Source organism: Mustelus asterias, chromosome 8, assembly GCF_964213995.1.
Source record: "Mustelus asterias chromosome 8, sMusAst1.hap1.1, whole genome shotgun sequence".
NCBI lineage: Eukaryota > Metazoa > Chordata > Chondrichthyes > Carcharhiniformes > Triakidae > Mustelus > Mustelus asterias.
In genome coordinates, this window is record NC_135808.1 from 5,097,900 (window position 1) to 5,118,450 (window position 20,551).

General features: G+C 45.9%; 2 protein-coding genes across 3 annotated transcripts in view; one reads left to right on the forward strand and one right to left on the reverse strand.

Annotated features, from left to right (window-relative positions):
- Positions 1 to 2,755: 2,755 nt before the first annotated feature.
- The window catches only part of LOC144497633 (uncharacterized), a 130,032-nt gene continuing 112,236 nt past the window's right edge, over positions 2,756 to 20,551 (reverse strand). The window contains 3 exon segments of the mRNA XM_078219075.1: positions 2,756 to 2,824; positions 2,826 to 3,028; positions 3,031 to 3,188. Coding sequence (XP_078075201.1) covers positions 2,756 to 2,824; positions 2,826 to 3,028; positions 3,031 to 3,188 — 430 coding nt within the window.
- LOC144496800 (zinc-binding protein A33-like) overlaps positions 18,082 to 20,551 on the forward strand; it is a 29,845-nt gene continuing 27,375 nt past the window's right edge. The window contains exons 1-2 of one of the 2 annotated variants that reach the window (XM_078217352.1): positions 18,082 to 18,558; positions 18,647 to 18,742. In XM_078217352.1, coding sequence (XP_078073478.1) covers positions 18,091 to 18,558; positions 18,647 to 18,742 — 564 coding nt within the window. In that variant the 5' untranslated portion in view covers positions 18,082 to 18,090. The remainder of the gene's footprint in view (positions 18,559 to 18,646; positions 18,743 to 20,551) is intronic. The other variant, XM_078217351.1, reaches the window with a different exon arrangement.

Below are 20,551 nucleotides of genomic sequence, written 5' to 3' on the forward strand. Positions count from 1 at the left end.
CTGCAAGGAACTACAAAGCTTTGTGAACATAGCCCAGTCTATCATGCAAACCAGCCTCCCATCCATTGACACTGACTACACTTGCTCGGAAAAGCAGCCAGCATAATTAAGGGCCCCACACACCCCGGACATTCTCACTTCCACCTTCTCCCGTCGGGAAAAAGATACAAAAGTCTGAGGTCACATACCAACCGACTCAAGAAAGTTTCTTCCCTGCTGCCACCAGACATTTGAATGGACCTACCTTGCATTAAGTTGATCTTTCTCTGCACCCTAGCTATGACTGTAACAGTACATTCTGCACTCTCTCCTTTCCTTTTCTATGTATGGTTGCTTTAACCGTATAGTGCGCAAGAAACAATGCTTTTCACTGCATACTCATACGGGACAATAAATCAAATCAAAATTAGATGGGTGAGTAGTTAATCTCTCTTTGCCACTGTTGGTTCAAAGAGGAATGCTGACCAGAAAACTGGGAGAACTCCCCTGCTCCACCTTTGGCGGTGAGATCCAAACCACACAGAGTTGGAACAATCATAGAATTATACAGCTTAGTCGAGGCCCTCCGGCTCATCGAGTCCGCACCTACATATGAGAAACACCTGAACTCCCACCTAATAAAGAACAAAGAAAATTACAGCACAGGAACAGACCCTTCAGCCCTCCACGCCTGCACCGACCATGCTGCCCGACTGAACTAATACCCCCTACCCTTCCGGGGACCATATCCCTCTATTACCATCCTATTCTTGTACTTGTCAAGACATCCCTCAAAAGTCACTACCATATCCGCTTCCACTATCTCCCCCGGCAATGAGTTCCCGGCGCCCACTACTCTCTGTGTAAAACATCTACCTCGTACATCTCCTTTAAACCTTGCCCCTCGCACCTTAAACCTACGCCCCCTCATAATTGACTCTTCCACCCTGGGAAAAAGCTTCTGACTGTCCACTCTGTCCATGCCTCTCATAATCTTGTAGACTTCCATCAGGTCTCCCCTCAACCTCCGTCCACAAACCAAGTTTCTCCAACCTTTCCTCATAGCTAATGCCCTCCAGACCAGGCAACATCCTGGTAATTTTTTTCTGTACCCTCTCCAAAGCCTCCACATCTGCCAGCACTTGGCCCATAGCCCTGAATATTATGATGTGCTGATCCAGATACTTTTTAAAGGACGTGAGGCAATCCGTCTCTACCACCATCCCAGGGAATGCATTCCAGACCGTCACCACCCTTTGGGTAAAAAAGTGTTTCCTCACATCTCCCCGCAACATCCTGCCCCTCAACAAGAGTGGGACATTCAGCCCATTTTTCTTTCCATTCAAATACAGTAAGATTGCCCCTGTGCAGCAACTCCATTTAGAAACATAGAAACATAGAAAAACTACAGTACAAAACAGGCCCTTCGGCCCCACAAGTTGTGCCGAACATATCCCGACCTTTTAGGTCTACCTAATAGAAACATAGAAAAACTACCCGCCTTAATTACAGAATCGCTTTCTACCCCGATGTTCCACAAGAAGAAGTTCCATATTTCCATTCCCTTTTTTATGGGATGTGTACATCGATGACTGCACCAGCGTTTGTTGCCCATTCCTAATTACCGTTGAACTGAGTGGTTTGCTGGACCATTACACAGGACAGTTAATAGTCAAACATATAGCGGTGGGGCTGGTCGGCTAGACCAGGTGAAGATGGCAGATTTTCTTCCCTATGAGGTTGCCACAAATAACTTTGGTTGGGGTGGTACAGTGGCACATTGGTTAGCACTGCTGCCTCAAAGCGCCAGGAACCCAGGTTCAATTCCCGGCTTGGGTCACTGTCTGTTCGGAGTCTGCACGTTCTCCCCATATCTACATGGGTCTCCTCCCACAGTCCAAAAGACGTGCTGGTTTGGTGCCATGGCCATGTTTAATTCTCCCTCAGTGCACCGGAACAGGTGCCGGAGTGTGGTGACTAGGGGATTTTCACAGTAACTTCATTGCAGTGTGAATGTTAGCCTACTTGTGACACGAATAAATAAAATAAAAATCTAAATTCCAGATTTATTTGTGAAATTATGTGGTGGGATTTGAACCTCTGTCCTGCGATTATTATCCTGGGTTTCTCTGTCAGCTCTGGTGACATTACCACCATCTGCCCCATGTACCAAAGAGGTTCCTGATTCTCTCCTGAATACAGTAAGAAGTTTAACAACACCAGGTTAAAGTCCAACAGGTTTATTTAGTAGCAAAAGCCACACAAGCTTTCGGAGCCTTAAGCCCCTTCTTCAGGTGAGTGGGGCTCCGAAAGCTTGTGTGGCTTCTGCTACCAAATAAACCTGTTGGACTTTAACCTGGTGTTGTTAAACTTCGTACTGTGTTTACCCCAGTCCAACGCCGGCATCTCCACATCATCTCTCCTGAATGACAGAGCTCTCATTCCGAAGATGATTCCCACTTATTCTGGACATGGCCCTTGTCATCTATCGCCACCTGCCGCCTCCAGAGCAACATTACAGGCAGGAAGGTCACCGGGTTCCTGCAGTTCACAGCTCATTCTACCCAGTAAATTCCTCTCTACAATTGAGCTTCTATTTCTCTTTTCTCCCCTTCCTTCTTTCCCCCAGCCCTAAGGGGTCCTTGCTGATCTTTCAATTCCCAGTTCCCACACAGGGTTTATACCCGGAATGTTAACCTGGCTTCTCTCTCCACCCGTGACTGAGACCCACACTCATCAGTTTACAGCTGGCAGGAGGCAGGGAGACGGTGTGAAATTATGGGATGGATCTGTTAGTGACCTTTAACCCCGCAGCGGGGACCGAGGTTTTCCCGTCGCCATTCAGTTCCGGGACTGAAGATGGGAAAGATTCTCTCAGTGAAAGTGTGGGTGAAAGTGTGGAGATGGGACATGTTGTCCGCATTGTAAAATGACACCTGTCCACCCTCATAGTCCAGGAAAACCCCGATCTTCCGGGGATTCACACTCGGGGTGAGAGGGGTCAGTGAGGGGGAGGTGAGGGCAAAATAACCTCTTCGTGGAAACAGCCCCACAACCCAGAATCAGGGCTCAGGGAGATTCTCCCTTTCCTGTTCACAGACTCTCGGGCCACTCCCAGAATCCACCCTGTCTCCCCCACCTCCACCTCCCAGTAATGTCTCCCTGATGTGAATCCCTCTGATCCCAGGACACCGAACCAGAGATCAAACCTCTCGGGGTGTCAGGGAGCGGCTGTCGTTTGTCTCCGAGTCTCACACTGGTCCGGTCCTCAGACAGGATGAGCCGGGGATGCGCTGTGTTCGGATCGAGTCAGAGAGGCTGGAGCTGGGGGAAAGTTACAATAACACAGTCAGTGATTTAATTTCTTGCTTTGATTTATTCAAAATCTTTCTCCTTTTTTAACATGCTCACTCGGGTTCTGAATTGCTGCCACTCGAGGGTTCAAACACGAGATCCGGATTTAAACCCGAGAATCACTGGAAATAGGAACAGGGTGAGGTGGATTGATGTTGATCACAGAGTGAGGAAGGAAGAGTCAGTGTGGAATGAGGGTGAGAGAACAAGAGGAGAGTGGAAGGTGCAGTAGATGTGGTAAAGAGAGAGAGAGAAGGAAGAGGCTGCCATTTCGCTGGAGATTATTTCGTGTTTGTAATGTCCCTGGGTCAGTCATCCAGAGGCCCAGGCTAATGTTCTGGGGTCAAAGAACAAGGAAAATTACAGCTGCCCAACTGAACTAAAACCCCTCTATTCCCATCCAATATTAATATAATATAATATTCATGGGTTAAACGCCCCAACACTCTGCTGTTTGAATTTAATCGTAATGAACATATTTACAATATAAAGCTCGTCTCGGAACATAGGAACTGGGAGCAGAATTAGGCCATTCAGCCCTTCGAGCCTGCTCCGACATTCCATCAGATAATGGCTGATCCCTCCCTGGTCTCAAATCCACCTCCCCACCTGTTCCCATTTTAATAAACCCATTATTTTATCAGAAATGTGAAACCATTTAATGATTCAGACTCCACCGCGCTAAGGGGCAGCGAGTTCCACAAATTCACCACCCTCTGCAAAAAGTAGTTCCTCCTCATCTCAGTTTTAAATCGACTGCCCCTCAACCTATACCTGTGACTTCTTGTGCGTAATTGCCATGACCAATGAGGCAAATGTGGAACCGAGTAAGAAGAGTCTCAGTGAACAGGGAATTGAGTAGAGATGTTGCAGGATTGTGTTATTGACCATGTCAATGGCTGGAGTGAGATTGGGGAGCAGGAGGAGAGACAATATTCGAGATTCACTCTCAATGGGAGGGACGTTTCTAAACATTGTTTCATTCCGGGTCTCTGCTTCTGATGAAAACTTGGTTAGATTCGATGACCGGAACTCTACCACCTCACCCACATGGAATCGGAGCGGGCGAGGGTCCAACAACTCTCCGTTGACCTCGGGCGGGAATTTCCGGTCTCGTCCGACCAAACTTCTAAAATCCCGCCCAATGTTTCAGTTGTGGGAATACAGAGATGGATTTCAGGGATTAGGAAAGCTCAAGGATTTTGTAAGCAAGGACAGAAGGTGAAGGGTGAGTATTTTTGGGAAGGTTTTTATGAAAGTGGATATGTAAAGGAATTAGACATAGCATGAGGAGAGTGAACCATGGACAATGTGAGGCAGGTGGAACACAGGAAAGAAAGATGTGAGAGAACAGTTTAGGGTGATGGGCGGTGGGAGAGGGGTCAATGGAAGAGGAGGAGGGTCCAATAGAGAAACAGTCTCACTAAATGAAACAGCAGCTCTTGTGGAATTTACAGCAAACCCCAAAGACAGATGGAGTTCATCTCGGGAGAGAGGTTCTGTCCACAAGCTACACAGTATCAGAGTAAAACTCAGAGGGCAGCACTGCAGTGAAGTATTGTCCAAACAGCCATGATTTTAAAATGTTTCCTTCAATTTACAGAGATTGAATGAAAGGCCAGAGACACCAAAATGAAGGAAAACTGGGGGTGAAATTAGAATTTTGGGGAGACGCAAATTCAGTGAAATTGCAGTTTTCCATTGTTCGATAACTTGTCAGATATTCTGTCCAAGGAGGTGAATATCGGGCAGAGCGCAGAGAAGTGACTGATTCGCTGCCTCCATAGTACAAATTGTTGTGGTCGTTTGAAATTTCGTGAAATTTCGTCAGTTGATGGACAGAGGAGGAAAAGTCTCACCAACTTTACAGCAATATCCAAGTTCTGTATCACCAAATAGCTGTAAATAACTGAAACCAGATCAGAGGAAGTGGCTGAGAGTCTAGATTGAAGTGAGTGATAGCGGGTGACCCGGCAAATATTTATCTCTCAAACAACATCACAGAAATAAATGATTTCGTCATTATCACATTGTGCAGAGACTGAGTGAATATGATCAGTTTTGGTGAGTTATCCACGGATAACAGCACGGGAGCATAAAAGGCAGGATATATAAATGTAGTTCTTTGTTTTTGTTGTCTCTTCTAACAGTTTATATTTACCTCCATGGTCAATTTGCCTGAATTCCTTTCATCGCCATCTCCATCATGGTTCATTGAGCACGTTTACAACACTGCAAATCTGTGGATAACTCGCCAGCGATGTCGCACTGCAGTCCACCTTTCTATCTTTCACCCCGCCAGTGGATTGGATGTTTCACAACATTCATGGGACCGGCTATATTCACAGCCGGGTGTCCCTGGTGAGGGAGCATGCAGTGTCCATGGACACCATTGAAACCTTCCACGTTTATTGAGCACCGCAAGGGCTGGACTGTGTTATTGACCCTTTTAATCACCTTTTGATTTCCTGTTTTAGGTTTCATTTTTTTATCTTATTTATTCGTGTCACAAGTAGGCTTACATTAACACTGCAATGAAGTTACTGTGAAAATCCCCTGTGAAAGTCGCCACATTCCAGCGCCTGTTCGGGTTCACTGAGGGAGAATTTAGCATGGCCAATATACCTAACCAGCAGGTCTTTCAGACTGTGGGAGGAAACTGGAGCACCCGGAGGAAACCCACGCAGACATGGGGAGAATGTGCAAACTCCGCACAGACAGTGACCCAAGCCGGGAATCGAACCCAGGGCCCTGGCGCTGTGAGGCAGCAGTGCTAACCACTGTGCCACCTCACTTATACTTTGCTTTTGTTTCGGGTGATCCCCCTTTAAGTGGTTGCCCTTCTTGCTTTAGCCCTCAATTTGTTAATTTAGTTTACTTGGTTTGCCAACAAGAATGGCATTGAACTCATTGATTCCAGTTTATTTCTTAGTGTCATAAGTGCAATGAAGTTACTGTGAAAATCACCTACCATCTGAGTCTTGGTTCTCTGAAAAACTGAACATTCACTCTGCACTGCCTTCACACCCTTCCTTTTTAAATTTGGGGTATTGTTCAGCACAAGGATGTTTATTTTTATCTCTGCAGTTCCGGAGTTTGAACAATTGAATACAATACTGTCTGAACCCTCTCTGAACCAGTGAAACGATTCCTGAGTTTGATACTGCACTAACAGTTTTAACAACACCAGGTTAAATTCCAACAGGTTTATTTGGTAGCAAATACCATTAGCTTTCGGAGCGCTGCTCCTTCGTCAGATGGAGTGGAAATCTGCTCTCAAACAGGGCATAGAGACACAAAACACAGACATCAGTGGTTATTTATTCTGGGAGCCAGTTTATCCCTTTTAAACTGGGTTTATAAATCAATAAAATGAATATTAAAACATACCAGGACTAACGGAGCCTATCATTTTCTCTGCATTGTGTACTTTGTACTTCTTCACACACACTGTCCCTTTCTCAAACTAAAACAGAAAATGCTGGAAAATCCTAGCAGGTCTGACAGCATCTATGGAGAGAGAATAGAGCCAACATTTCAAGTCAGGGTGACCCTTCATCAGACTGTCCTTTTCTGTTGCTGACAGTTTTTGAAGGTCCTCAGTAATCCTTGAATGTTAAACGATTGATGTGATAATTTGTGTTGATTTTATCATAAACCTCTGACACTATTAGTAGATCCAAATGCAGGTTTATTTTCACATATGTGGGAGAAGTGAGGTTCCTAACAGTGGACCCAGGGCTTCTCTTCAAACACAAGTAAGAACAGAGTTTATATATGTCCCTGTTCCCGCCCTCATTACATTGCAATTTTCTGAGATGGCTGTCATTGTTCATGGTGAGATTCTTGTTGTTTTAGCAGTATCTTCCTCTGCGTAGTTTGTTCGATCTCCAAGGCCACGATTGTTCGTCATTTATATCCTTGAAACGACATCACAGGTTTTGCACAAACAAGTTAACTAATATACATACAGGTTTGTATAATGCTTTATATCAGGATAAGATGAATAACGTATGATGAATATATATATAATAATCTATGGTGATTCAAAGACAGACGGCATACATGTCAACTCCATCGTGTTAAACAAAGGTACATAAAAATGGAGACTGTTCAGCTTATTTCGAGCTGGGTTAATCACATTTCTTGATAACAAATGGAGACAGAGGAATAGCTGTTCCTTTTATCTGACACAGACATGAAAAACACCGAACTCTGACGAAAACATGGACTCTGCAGTGTTCTCAACAAAATCACAGAGTTCGGGTCTTAATGCTTAAGTGTGACAAAGTTCATTAACCCATTCCCGACTTCACATCTTTGATTTGATTTGATTGATTATTGTCATATGTATTAACAGACAGTGAAAAGTATTGTTTCCTGCACACTACACAGACAAAACATACCTTAATTATGCTGGCTGCTTTGCCGAGGCAGCGGGAAGTGCAGACAGAGTCAATGGATGGGAGACTGGTTTGCGTGATGGATTGGGCTACATTCATGACCTTTTGTAGTTCCTTGTGGTCTTGGGCAGAGCAGGAGTCATACCAAGCTGTGATAAAACGAGAAAGAATACTTTCCATGGTGCATCTGTAAAAGTTGGTGAGGGTCGTAGCTGACATGCCAAATGTCCTTAGTCTGCTGATGAACTCGAAGCGTTGGTGGGCTTTCTGAACTATAGTTCTCACAATCTCACAGGATTTTACCAAATTTGTACAGTTTGAGTAAGCGTGTCCCACCTGCCTACTCATTTCCATTTGCAGAGGAGCAGGAGAGCTCTCCCGCTGTCCTGGACAACATTCCTCCCTCAACCTGCAGCACCGATAAACCTGGATATCATCTCATTTCCTTCTGTGGAATCAAGTGCTGTGTCAAATGGCTCCCTCATTGTGACAAACGCGATTATCAGTAAATCATTGTGGGTGCAGTATGTTTCTGGAACAAAAACAGAAATTGCTGGAAACTCTCAGCAGGTCTGACAGCGTCTGTGGAGAGAGAATAGAGCCAACGTTTCGAGTCTGGATGTCCCTTCGTCAGAGTTGAAGTTTCTGGCATAGGTTGAGACTCCCGTCCTGCCCGCCATGGGAATCATTGCGGGGGCGGGGGGGGGAGGGAGGTGGGGGCGGGTGGTGGGAGGACGGGGGGGGGGGGGTGGGGAGGTGGGAGGACGGGAGGGGGGGGGGGGACGCAGGTCATGCAAAGATCCGTTGACCTTCGGTGGGATTTTCCGATCTTGGGGCTGGAAAATCCCGCCGTGTGTGTGAACTCAAGTCTTTCATTGTGACAAAGCACACCGCTGCCACCTGCTGACAGAATCTCAGTACTGCAGGAAATAATTCCCCATTAAAAACGGCCCAAGAAGTGGGGACTGTCTTCGAAGGTTCACAGGCAGGATGGGCTGAATGGTGTCTTTCCATTGCGAGGTCACATTATGATTTTTATATGATCTAATATTTAGATCGGATCAAATCCACATTTTCAAAGTGGGCTTGAACTGAATATTGTCATGTGAGATGAGAATGAATCGACTCGACCTCTGTTCCCCAGAGTTTCAATGAGAAGATGGTTGACACAGGGTAGGTGCTGGAAGGATGGTTCCCCTGGCTGGGGTCTCCAGACCCAGGGACTTTAGCAGCTTGATGGTGATGTTCCTGGAGTAATAATCCAGACTCTAACCAGAGGAGTGATTCCCCCCTGATTGCATTGAGTTGTGTTGTGTTTTGCTGGGGCTCCTTGATGCCACACTGGGTAAAATGCTGCCTTGATGTTCAGAGCAGTCACTCTCACTCCACCTCTGGAATTCAGCTCTTTGTTCCGGCTCGGGGGGATGTTCAATTTGGCTTCCTCCAGGAACACTCGGCTCCACACCTCATTGCAGCCTCGGTGCAAACTCTCAGGAGGCCATGGAATGGAGTGAAACTAGACATCCCATGAGAAAGTGTTGGCCTCATAGGAAAGGAGGAGTTGAATGAGCGCCCATGATGCGACTCCTGGCGGCTGAGGGGGGGAAAGCGGGCGTGCGGGAGGAAAAGCTCCAGCCAGAGCGCGAGGAGCGCGCTGACCTCCAGCCCAAGATGTGGAGATGCCGGCGTTGGACTGGGGTAAACACAGTAAGAAGTTTAACAACACCAGGTGAAAGTCCAACAGGTTTATTTGGTAGCAAAAGCCACACAAGCTTTTGGAGCTCCAAGCCCCTTCTTCAGGTGAGTGGGAATTCTGTTCACAAACAGGGCATATAAAGACACAAACTCAATTTACATGAATAATGGTTGGAATGCGAATACTTACAGCTAATCAAGTCTTTAAGATACAAACAACGTGAGTGGAGAGAGCATCAAGACAGGCTAAAAAGATTCATGTAAATTGAGTCTGTGTCTTTATATGCCCTGTTTGTGGACAGAATTCCCACTCACCTGAAGAAGGGGCTTGGAGGTCCGAAAGCTTGTGTGGCTTTTGTCACCAAATAAAGCTGTTGGACTTTAACCTGGTGTTGTGAAACTTCTTACTGTGTCCAGCCCAAGGTCTGAGCGCGGGAAGAAGCGCGGCTCTGATTGGAGGATCAGGCAGCGTCAGCGGGGGCAGGGGGAGGGGCAGGACTCAGCACAGGATCACGTGGTGGGAAGCGCGAGTGGGGGAGGGGAGCCCGGGAAAGGCCTCGGAGCCCCGGGCTTTAGAAAGTGACAATGTCCCAAATTCAGCTGATTCAGCTTCCTCACCACATTCTGTGATCCTGAGTGTCACTGATTCACCAGCTCCATTCACACATCACACACACTGATTGACACCCACACTGCAACATTACATTGCGCTCTTCACCTTGTTATTCCTCTGTTCAGATCATTCCTGTCCAAAGCACACAGGGAAAATCATCAAATTATCCCCAATTTGACTTGTAAGGCGTGGTTACAGTGGATTAACCAGGATTCAATTAAATACAGTCCTGATGCTGCCCACAAAATAATCAAAATAATTGTCAAAATAATTGTCAAAATTTTATATTGAACCACCGAAAAATACCCATTTACCCCAGATATCGAAAAACGGTGTCAATCTTAATCTTTAAAGAGTATCTTAAAGAGGTCGCGAGGTTTAGGTGGAACCGCGGCCTTAGGGCCGGGACAGCTGAAGGCAGCCACCAATGTTGGAGCAAAGGAAATCGGGGTTTAACAAGAGGCAGAATGGAGCAGCTCAGAGATCTTAGTAAGTTATCGGGCTGGAGGAGTTTTCAAAGATGGGGAGCAGCGAGGTCACGGGAGGTGATTTAAACACAAAGATGTGTTGAGGGAGCTGGATATATAATCTCACACAATTCACACATCAGGCGCACCCAAACCCGTGTCCCCATCACAAATACAGACAACAGTCAGAAAACACTGAAACAGACAGGGAGATGATCCATTAGTTCCACTGTGTTTCAGGGTGAAAACGGTGTTATTGACCGACAGAAAATTATCCAAAAGGGGAGTCACAGACAAGGCCGGAAGGAATAAGGGAATGGAGTAAGGAATGGGGAAGGACGCCAGAGTTAGAATAATTCCCATACCTCATAACATAACAGAATCGCCTCCGGAATAGAGGAAAGTCAGGAAACGACTAACTTGTTCCGTTATGTTCACAAGTATTAGATGAATGCTGGAACTCTTATTTCTCAGTAAAAAGTCTCACAACACCAGGTTGAAGTCCAACAGGTGAAGGAGCAGCGCTCCGAAAGCTCGTGATTCCAAATAAACCTGTTGGAGTTTAACCTGGTGTTGTGAGACTTATTACTGTGCCCACCCCAGTCCAAAGCCGGCATCTCCACATCTTATTTCTCATTTTGACTCTAAGGAAATAATCACATCATCCAATCACCTTGAGACATTTCAAACAGTCTGATTGATTTTTGTGTCTCGGTAACTCTGAGATTTCTTGATCATTAGAATCTCAATTCTCTTTAACTTCTCGATTTTTTTGATTGTTTCTGGAATCTTCTCTTCTTCCCTGAGATCTCCGAGTAAAATGTTTCTCGGTGAAATCCTGGTGCATTTTAATCAGCAGGAAGCGACTCGTGATTCTGTCCGTCTCTCCCAGCAGGACGCGTCTTGTCAGTTTCACAAAACAGCTTCAGTTCTTCCCGATAATTCCCACCTTTCATTTCCTTGTGGAATTCAGATTTAATTCACCGTGTTTTATTTTGTCTGAGTCTCCATGTCAGAGGAAACATCCTCCCAGCATTTACCCTGACAAACCCTGAAGAATTTGAGATGTTTAAATGAGACAACCTTTCATTTTCTCATCTCCACGAATTATAATTATAATAAAATTATCTCCTTATAAAAATCCACCAGAATTTTGTTTCATGAATCTTCTTTGCACTCCCGCAAATACAACTGTATCCTACAATTCTGGTCTCCACAACTGTAAACAGTAATAACAGCTGCCCACTCACCAACGCCCTTTCTAGGATCATAGAATAGAATCACAGAATCCCGACAGTGCAGAAGGAGACTTTTCGGCCCATCGAGCGTTCACCGACAACAATTCCACCCAGGCCCTATCCAGGTAACCGCACATATTTACCCTGCTAATCACACGCTAAAGGGCCATTTAACATGGCCAATCAACCTCACCCGCACATCTTTGGACTGTGGGAGGAAACCGGAGCACCCGGAGGAAATCCACGCAGACACGGAGAGAACGTGAAAACTCCACACAGACAGTTACCCGAGGCAGGAATTGAACCCGGATCCCTGGCGCTGTGAGGCAGCAGTGCTAACCACTGTGCCACCTTGCTTCTGTCTATTTACAGTGATAACTCTTTGCTCCGAAATTCCAATCCCGTTGGAATAGACCGAAAGTCAGGAGTTAACAGTGACCCGAGCCAACGATTTAAAATATAAATAAATATTTTACGTGGGAAACACGAGGCTTGTAATTGATTTTTTTGGTGCGGTGTCTCTGAGACGCTCTGTTGAGTCTCAGGAAGTTTGCAGAGTGAGTTGACCCTCACATCATTTTTCCCGGCAGAGGGAATCCCATTGCGATATTGGCTGGAGTACCAGACAACCGAGGAACCCAGGCGGGGGTAACTGTGACTCTCTTGGGCGGCTTTCCCCGGAGAGTCAGTTCTGGCGAGTTGTCTCTGTGGCGTTTTCTCCTGTTTTTGGCGACGACGGCGACAGTCGCGCCTCCCCGTTGGCCCCGCTGGTAAACTCAGTAATCCGCGACTGAGGGACTAAATCACTGCGAAAAAGTACGAGACGAGCGTGATCTGCGTGGATCAGAGACTTAGTCGCAAGATGGTATGAAAGAATGGAAATCCCGTTGTTGATGGATCAGAGCGGCCGGGATGCGTCCCGGATAAACAACCTCCCCGCAGTGGCGTCTGTCGCAGCGCAAAGTGCAAAATGTCAATGTCACCGCCACACATGTTCCAGCTCTCTGGAGCTGGTAACAAGATCGTCCGCAACTCCAACCCAAGAGGAGATCTTGAGACCCCCTCCATTGCTACCAGCCCTGTTGGCAGCTGGGTTCGGGTCCCAGAGCAGAAGAGAAATGAGCAGGTTGTGCAGGAATTAATATGTCTGTTGGGTGCAGTGAACACATGGCGGTGGGAACTATAACCTCACACATATCAAATGATGAATTAAGGGGAAATGTCCTCGGACTCGAACAAGAACTTTTCCCAGTCTTACTCTTCCCCGAATAGGAAGTCGCCCGTGATAACTGACAGGAGCCGCCCCGAAAACAAGATAGATATTCCCAATTAACTGGCTGCCCCTCAGTTAACTCCCCGCTTCAATTACCATCGGCACGGCCCAACCCTCGGCCGGTGGCAATGCTCGAGAATTCAAAATATCGATGAGAGACGTAAAGACTCGGATAAAGCACTCGCCGGAGTGTTTCAAAATAGCAGATTAGAATTGACTTGTCCAAACCAGAGGCGGAACACCAAGACTGACAGTGATCCTGTTTATTTCCTGAGTTCTCCAATCACTTGACTCCACCATTACTGAACTGAAATAGTTCTATTAGAACTACACCACCTTGATGTCAATCATCTTCTTGTAGCTGAAATCAAATCCAGTTAAATGTTGCAGCAAATATCAAAGCTTACACATTAAAGTAAAATCATACTGCTTGTATATGTCCTCCATAATTGTAGATTTCAGTGTGAGCTTTCCAGTTAATCTTTCCCAGGTGCACGGGAAGTTTCAACAACGGGATTGAATGAAATCAGTTTTCGAAGGAGAATTGATTAGGTCGCAGTAGCAGAATGTATTAAAATCATTGGATGATCCAGCACAGGGGGAGACCATTCGGCTCAGAGTGTCCGGACCTTCAGAGACAGTCCCCACTTCTTGGGCCGTTTTTAATGGGGAATTCTTTCCTGCGGCACTGGGATTCTGTCAGCAGGTGGCAGCGGTGCGCTTTGTAACAATGAAAGACTTGAGTTCACACAGAGTCTGAACCCATCCCCGAAACTTACTGCACCCGCAATGATTCACTCAGGGCAGCAGCAGCACCCGTCACAGTTAAATCCCACAGAATGTTCCCCGATAACGGCACTCTTTCATCATCTTCATTAATCCTGCAAATAAAATGACACTATAAACTCACAATGAACAGTGCAGATGTTCTCTCCGGTAAATATGGGCGGCACGGTAGCACAGTGGTTAGCAGTGCTGCTTCACAACTCCAGGCTCCTGGGTTCGATTCCTGGCTCGGGTCACTGTCTGTGTGGAGTTTGCACATTCTTCTCGTGTCTGTGTGGGTTTCGTCCGGGTGCTCCGGTTTCCTTCCACAGTCCAAAGATGTGTGGGTTAGGTTGATTGGCCAGGTTAAAAATTGTCCCTGAGATGTGTAGTTAGAGGGATTAGCGGGTAAATATGTGGGGGTAGGGCTTGGGTGGGATTGTGGTCGGTGCAGACTCGATGGGCCGAATGGCCTCCTTCTGCACTGTAGGGTTTCTATGTAAATACTGCAGCCGATGAAGCGGGATGCGTTGGTCTGCAAGGTGCCGAGTTTCGTGTGCATTGTTGGAGCTGCACTTTACCAGGCAAATGGAGAATATCACTTCACAATCCTGGCTTGTGCCTTTAATAGGGGGCAAACTTTGGCAGATGAGTTACCTACTGCAGAATTCCCAGCCTCTGATCTTGTCCAGCAGTTTTTATATGATCCGCCCAGCTAAGTTTCTGGTCAATGCCACCACAGGTTGTTGATGGTGAGGGACTCAGCTCCGGCGATGCTGCTGAATAACAAGAGGCGCTGGTTAGATTCTCTCTTGTTGAAGATGGCATTTGAGTGACGCGAATGCTACTGACCACTTATCATCCCAAGTCAGAATGTGTTCCAGACACAGACTGTTTCAGTATCTGAGGAGGTGTGAATGGTACTGAGCACTGTGCAATCATCAGTGAACATCCCCACTTCAAACCTAATGTCGGAGAGAAGCTCAGTGAAACTCTCCGCCTGGTGTCTGGAAGCCATGGGGGGGTTTCAGCGTTTTCTCATTCAAATTGCTGAGTCACATTTCTGTGGGTGAATCCCGCCCCGGTTCTCTTCAGCTCCCTGCTGTGTTACTGTATTTACTCTGCAGTGAGTGAAAGTTATATATCAGACATTAACGGACCCAATCCTTAACAAAAACATAAAATACAGGAAGCACTCAACAGATCAGGCAGCATCAATAGAGAGAGCCACAGAATTCACTTTTCAAGTCGATGGCCTTTCATCGGAACTGGAATATTTTACAGAGTAAACAATTTCTCAGCAAGGACAGTGTCAGGGAAAAGGGCGGAGAGGAACAACAGGGAAAGTTCTATGAAATGGTGGAAGACAAGAGAGGTTAAATGTCTGAAGGCGTAACGGTACAAAGTATAAGAGAATGGGGAATGGGACTGGTGAAGAAGCATAATATGGTTCTAGAGCAGTGTTAACGGTTACAGCAGAATGGTAACTGTGGTTAGAATCTGAAGTTCCTGAATTCAATGCTGAGGCGGAAAGGCTGGAAAGGGCAGAATGGCAATATTCCTAATTCCTGTCAGGAACAACCAACACTGCATTACCAGAGCTGTGCATAAGCGGCTGTTGGAAATAGAGATGTGTCGATGTCCTTTTAGCAACAGTTAATCAGTTAACAGTGAACTCAGTAAATGAGGAATAATAATTATAGAAAAACGCACTTTAGATGGAACATATCGAGATCACAGTCGATTTTATTGTGTTCAGTGACTCTGTGATCCTCTGGGGTGTCTGAATGAAATCCGTGGAGAGTTCAGTGTCCAACATTTCATCCGGCAGAATGTATCCCATTGAGACATTCATCAGATGAACAGACAAACCAGGAGTGCAGTAGATTGGAGTTGACTTGCACAAGGCAGAGTCTTGATACCAGGCCTGCAGCGATCCTGTTCAGTTCCTGAGTTCTCCAAACACTTGTGCTCCACGATTACTGTTGTTAAATCCCCCTGTCAGCACAACAATTTATAATTAAATGGTTTTCATTGCGGGTTTCGAAGCCAACTAAATATAGCAGCACGTATTGAGTTACTGCAGAATTTTAATGCGTAAATCCTTCTCGCAGAATGGTGAATATTAATGTGACAATCTCCTGATAATCCTTCTCACCAATAGTCAGGGAACATCTCACTAAACAATGGGATTTACTGAATGGGATTTGTTAATCTGGATTTGATCAGATCCAAGTTTATGAATAAATAACAATCCCAGTCTGATACAACACAGAAAGAGGCCATTCTGTCCATCGAATCTGTGAATCTTCAGAGACAGTCCCCATTTCTTGGGCCGTTTTTAATGGGGAATTTTTCCCTGCAGCACTGTGATTCCGTCAGCAGGTGGCAGCGGTGCGCTTTGTAACAATGGAAGACTTGAGTTCACAGAGTCTCAACCCATCGCAGAAACTTACTGCACCCGCAATGAATTACTCACAAGAACAGGAACAGCCGTCAAGTAGAGAGATTGTCACAAATGACAGAAACTTCCCAGATTTTTCTTGGCTGGAAATGAATGTCAGTAAATTCCACTGGGCTCCGCACCTTATCACCCTGGAAAGTTACAATGTTCCCAATATCTATCCCCAGAGAGAATTCACATTTTCCGACACTTTAATGTATACAATTGCTGCCTGATTTCACTCCTGAATGTCTCCGGTCAGATTTTGACGATGAAAACAGAACTCCCCCCAATGCTGATGATGGGTGAGAGAATTTCCCAAAATCGAGGAGAATTCCATCCGGCGGGAGGATTGTCGCCAATGACACAAACTTCCCAGATTTTCCATGTGTTGAAATGAATGTTAGTAAATTCCGCTGGGCTGTGTAAGGGGTGTCCATGTCCCCCAGGACAGATTGCCCTTTCTGTGCTCCACACAGACGCTGTTTAACACCCAGGCAGTAACAATAAAACCCAATACTCAACACTGTCAGATATATGAAACATTTTACACCAGAATCACAGACAATATCTCTGCAATAAAACAAGACATTGATTTCCAATCCACATTGATCTCTCTACCTCCACCTGCCATTTTCCCAGCTTTATAAAAATGCCTGTTAATGAATCTGATCCACCGGAAAACTTCACAGCCTGTGGTTTTTCTTGCTGGATTAGCGCGAGTGTTGGGGGGAACTCTTCAAATTCAATCCCAGTAGGTTGTCGTTTTACCCCCTCCCATTTCCCATTGGTCTGTCCCACAGTCCTGCCCCCACACCCTGTGATGTGTTTCCTCTTTATCAGGGACTGGGAGGGCAGCACTGTCAATGTTTCAACTCTCTCTACCTCAACCACTCCATGTGACAGCGAGTTCCACATTCTCACCATTCTCTGTGTGAAGAAACTTCGTGAGAGTTTTAACAACACCAGGTTAACGTCCAACAGGTTTATTTGGTACCAAATACCATTAGCTTTCGGAGCGCTGCTCCTTCGTCAGATGGAGTGGAAATCTGCTCTCAAACAGGGCACAGAGACACAAAATCAAGTCTAACTGTGCTTACCCCAGTCGAACGCCGGCATCTCCACATCATGAAGAAACTTCGCCCAATATTGGAGGAGAGATTCCACTTCAAATGTTCCCTCATCAGTTAAAAGCAAATTACTGCGGATGCTGGAATCTGACGAAGAGACATCCAGACTTGAAACGTTAGCTCTGTTCTCTCTCCACGGATGCTGTCAGACCTGCTGAGATTTTCCAGCATTTTCTGTTTTTGCTCCGTCATCAGTTGATGTTTCTCTGGGTCCGGGTCCCCGGGAGGGATTCATAAATATATATGAAACTAAAAGTTATTATTTCTAGAAAATCAACCAAACTTCACAGATCGAACCCGCGAAATATATTCCCGATACCTGCTGTGTAAAATGTCTCCTTGACATTTATGGGATTTGATGTTTTAATGTGAGCGGCTGCAGTGATGAACACAATTCAGTTTCTGGATCCGGATCTCACACCGAGTTTCACCAGAGTGGTTTTAATCGGCAGTGGGTTCAGACTGAAGAAAAATGCAATGGAATCTCGATCCCTCCCATCTCCACCTCTTCTCCCCATTCTATCTCTCCAAATCTCTCTCTCTCTTTCCATTGGCAACATCCCCGGGAGCCCAACCCGCCCCCGACAGAGTTCAATGATTCCCCTCCGTTATCCTTCAGACCGCGCCAGTTTTTATCTCTGGTGTGAAAGTGGAGAGGACATGGCTCACTCTGTAATAATAATTCCCTGAGTGTTGCAGTGAACTTTATCGGGAAATAGCTGAACTGAGGATGTGCGGCAAGAACACCGAAACTGAAAGCGGTTTGAATCAGGAAGTGCTGAGTGTGAACATGGCTTCCAGACAACAGCTCCAGAGTTTGACCGAGGAGACAATTTGTCCCATTTGTCTCGATATCTTCACAGATCCGGTAATACTGGATTGTGGACACAACTTCTGCCGCTCCTGTATCACCCAGTGTTGGGAAAAGGAGATAAACTCCTGCCCGGAATGTCGAGAGGAGTTTCCGGAAAGAAACCTCAGGATAAATCGGGCCTTAGCGAATCTGGCCGAGAAAGCTCGACAAATAAAGCTGAATCCGAAAGAGAAGGAAAGTAAACTTCACTGTGAGAAACATCAGGAAGAACTGAAGCTGTTTTGTGAAACTGACAAGAAATTGATCTGTCTGATTTGTAGAGATTCGCGGGAACACAGAGAGCACCGCTTCCTGCCCATCGATGAAGCTGTTGAAATCTACAAGGTAAAAGGGAAATATTATTTACCTGATAGTTTTATCACATTTTCAACATCCAGCACTTTCATTCTGTGATTTTCTCTCCCAATCCCAGGATCAGCTGAAATCTTCCTTAGATTCTCTCACAGAGAAGAAATCGGCGGTTCGAAAAAAGGAAATGAAACAGAAAGGGAAGATTTCTGAAGTTAGGGTAAAGTCTCCCTGTGCTGATTTTCTGGGATCTCGATTAGTTTTGTTCCCTTTATCGCGGGACATTAATTATGTTTGGAAGGTTTGCTAAGGTTACTGGGGACAGTTTAAACTAGAATGGTTGGGGGGTGGGAATCAAAATGTGGTGACTGGGAGAGAGGAGGTTCGAGTAAAAATAGGAGGTGCTGTTCGGCAGTGTGAGAGGGAGGATAGGCAGGTGAAGGGGAAGGCGAGCTCTCAGACCGAAGGGTTGAGGTGTGTTTATTTTAACGCAAGGAGTATAGTGAACAAAAGGAATGAGCTTAGAGCGTGGATCGCTGCTTGGAAGTGTGATGTGGTGGCCATTACAGAGACTTGGTTATCTCAGGGTCAGGACTGGGTACTTCAAGTACTGGGTTTCAGATGTTTCAAGAGGGACAGAGAAGGAGGCAAAAGAGGTGGGGGAGTGGCACTGTTGATCAGGGATAGTGTCACAGCTGTAGAAAAGATGGATGCCACGGAAGGATTGTCTACGGAATCTCTGTGGGTGGAGGCTAGGAACAGGAAGGGATCGGTAACTTTACTGGGTGTTTTCTATAGGCCGCCCAATAGTAGCAGAGATGTGGAGGAGCAGATTGGGAAGCAGATTCTGGAGAGATGTGATAATCATGATGTGGAGATGCCGGATAATCATGATGTGGAGATGTGATAATAACAGAGTGGTCGTGATGGGAGATTTTAATTTCCCAAATATCGATTGGAATATCCCGAGGGTAAGGGGTTTAGATGGAGAGGAGTTTGTTAGGTGTGTTCAGGAGAGCTTCCTGGCACAGTATGTGGATAAGCCTACGAGAGGATAGGCTGTGCTTGATTTGATATTAGCGAATGAACCTGGGCAGGTGTCAGATCTATCAGTGGGAGAGCATTTTGGGAATAGTGATCATAACTCTATCTCCTTTACACTACCATTGGAAAGAGATAGGATCAGCTGAGCTAGGAAAGTGTTTATCTGGAGTAAGGGCAACTATGATGCTATTAGGCAGGAAATTAGAGGCATAAATTGGAAGGAGGTTTTCTCAGGGAAATGTATGGAAGAAATGTGGCATATTTTCAAGGGAAATTTGTCTGGAGCTCTGCACGGCAATGTTCCGGTGCGACAGGGGAGTTATGGTAGGTTTTAGGAACCGTGGTGCACGAACGTTGTAATGGATTTAGTCAGGAAGAAAAGAAAAGCTGACAAAAGGTTCAGGGAGCTGGGTAATGTTAGAAATCTAGAAGAGTATACGACTAGTAGGAAGGAACAAAAGAGGGAAATTAGAAGAGCCAGGAGGGGACAAGAGAAGGCCTTGGCAGACAGGATAAAGGAAAACCCCAAGGCATTCTACAAGTATGTGAAGAGCAAGAGGATAAGATGTGAAGGAGTAGGACCTATCAAATGTGACGGTGGGAAGGTCTGCATTGAACCGGTTGAAATAGCAGAGGTACTCAATGAATACTTTGCTTCAGTATTCACAGTGGAAAAGGATCTTGGTAGTTGCAGTGCAGACTTGCAGTGGACTGAGAAGATTGAGCATGTGGGCATTAGGAAAGAGGATGTGTTGGAGCTGTTGAAAAGCATCAAGTTAGATAAATCGCTGGGACCGGATGGATGTACCCCAGGTTACTGTGGGAGGCGAAGGAAGAGATTGCTGATCCTCTGGCGATGATCTTTACATCATCAATGGAGATAGGAGAGGTTCCGGAGGATTGGAGGATGGCGGATGTGGTTCCATTATTCAAGAAAGGGAGAAGAGATAGCCCAGGAAATTATAGGCCGGTGAGTCTAACCTCA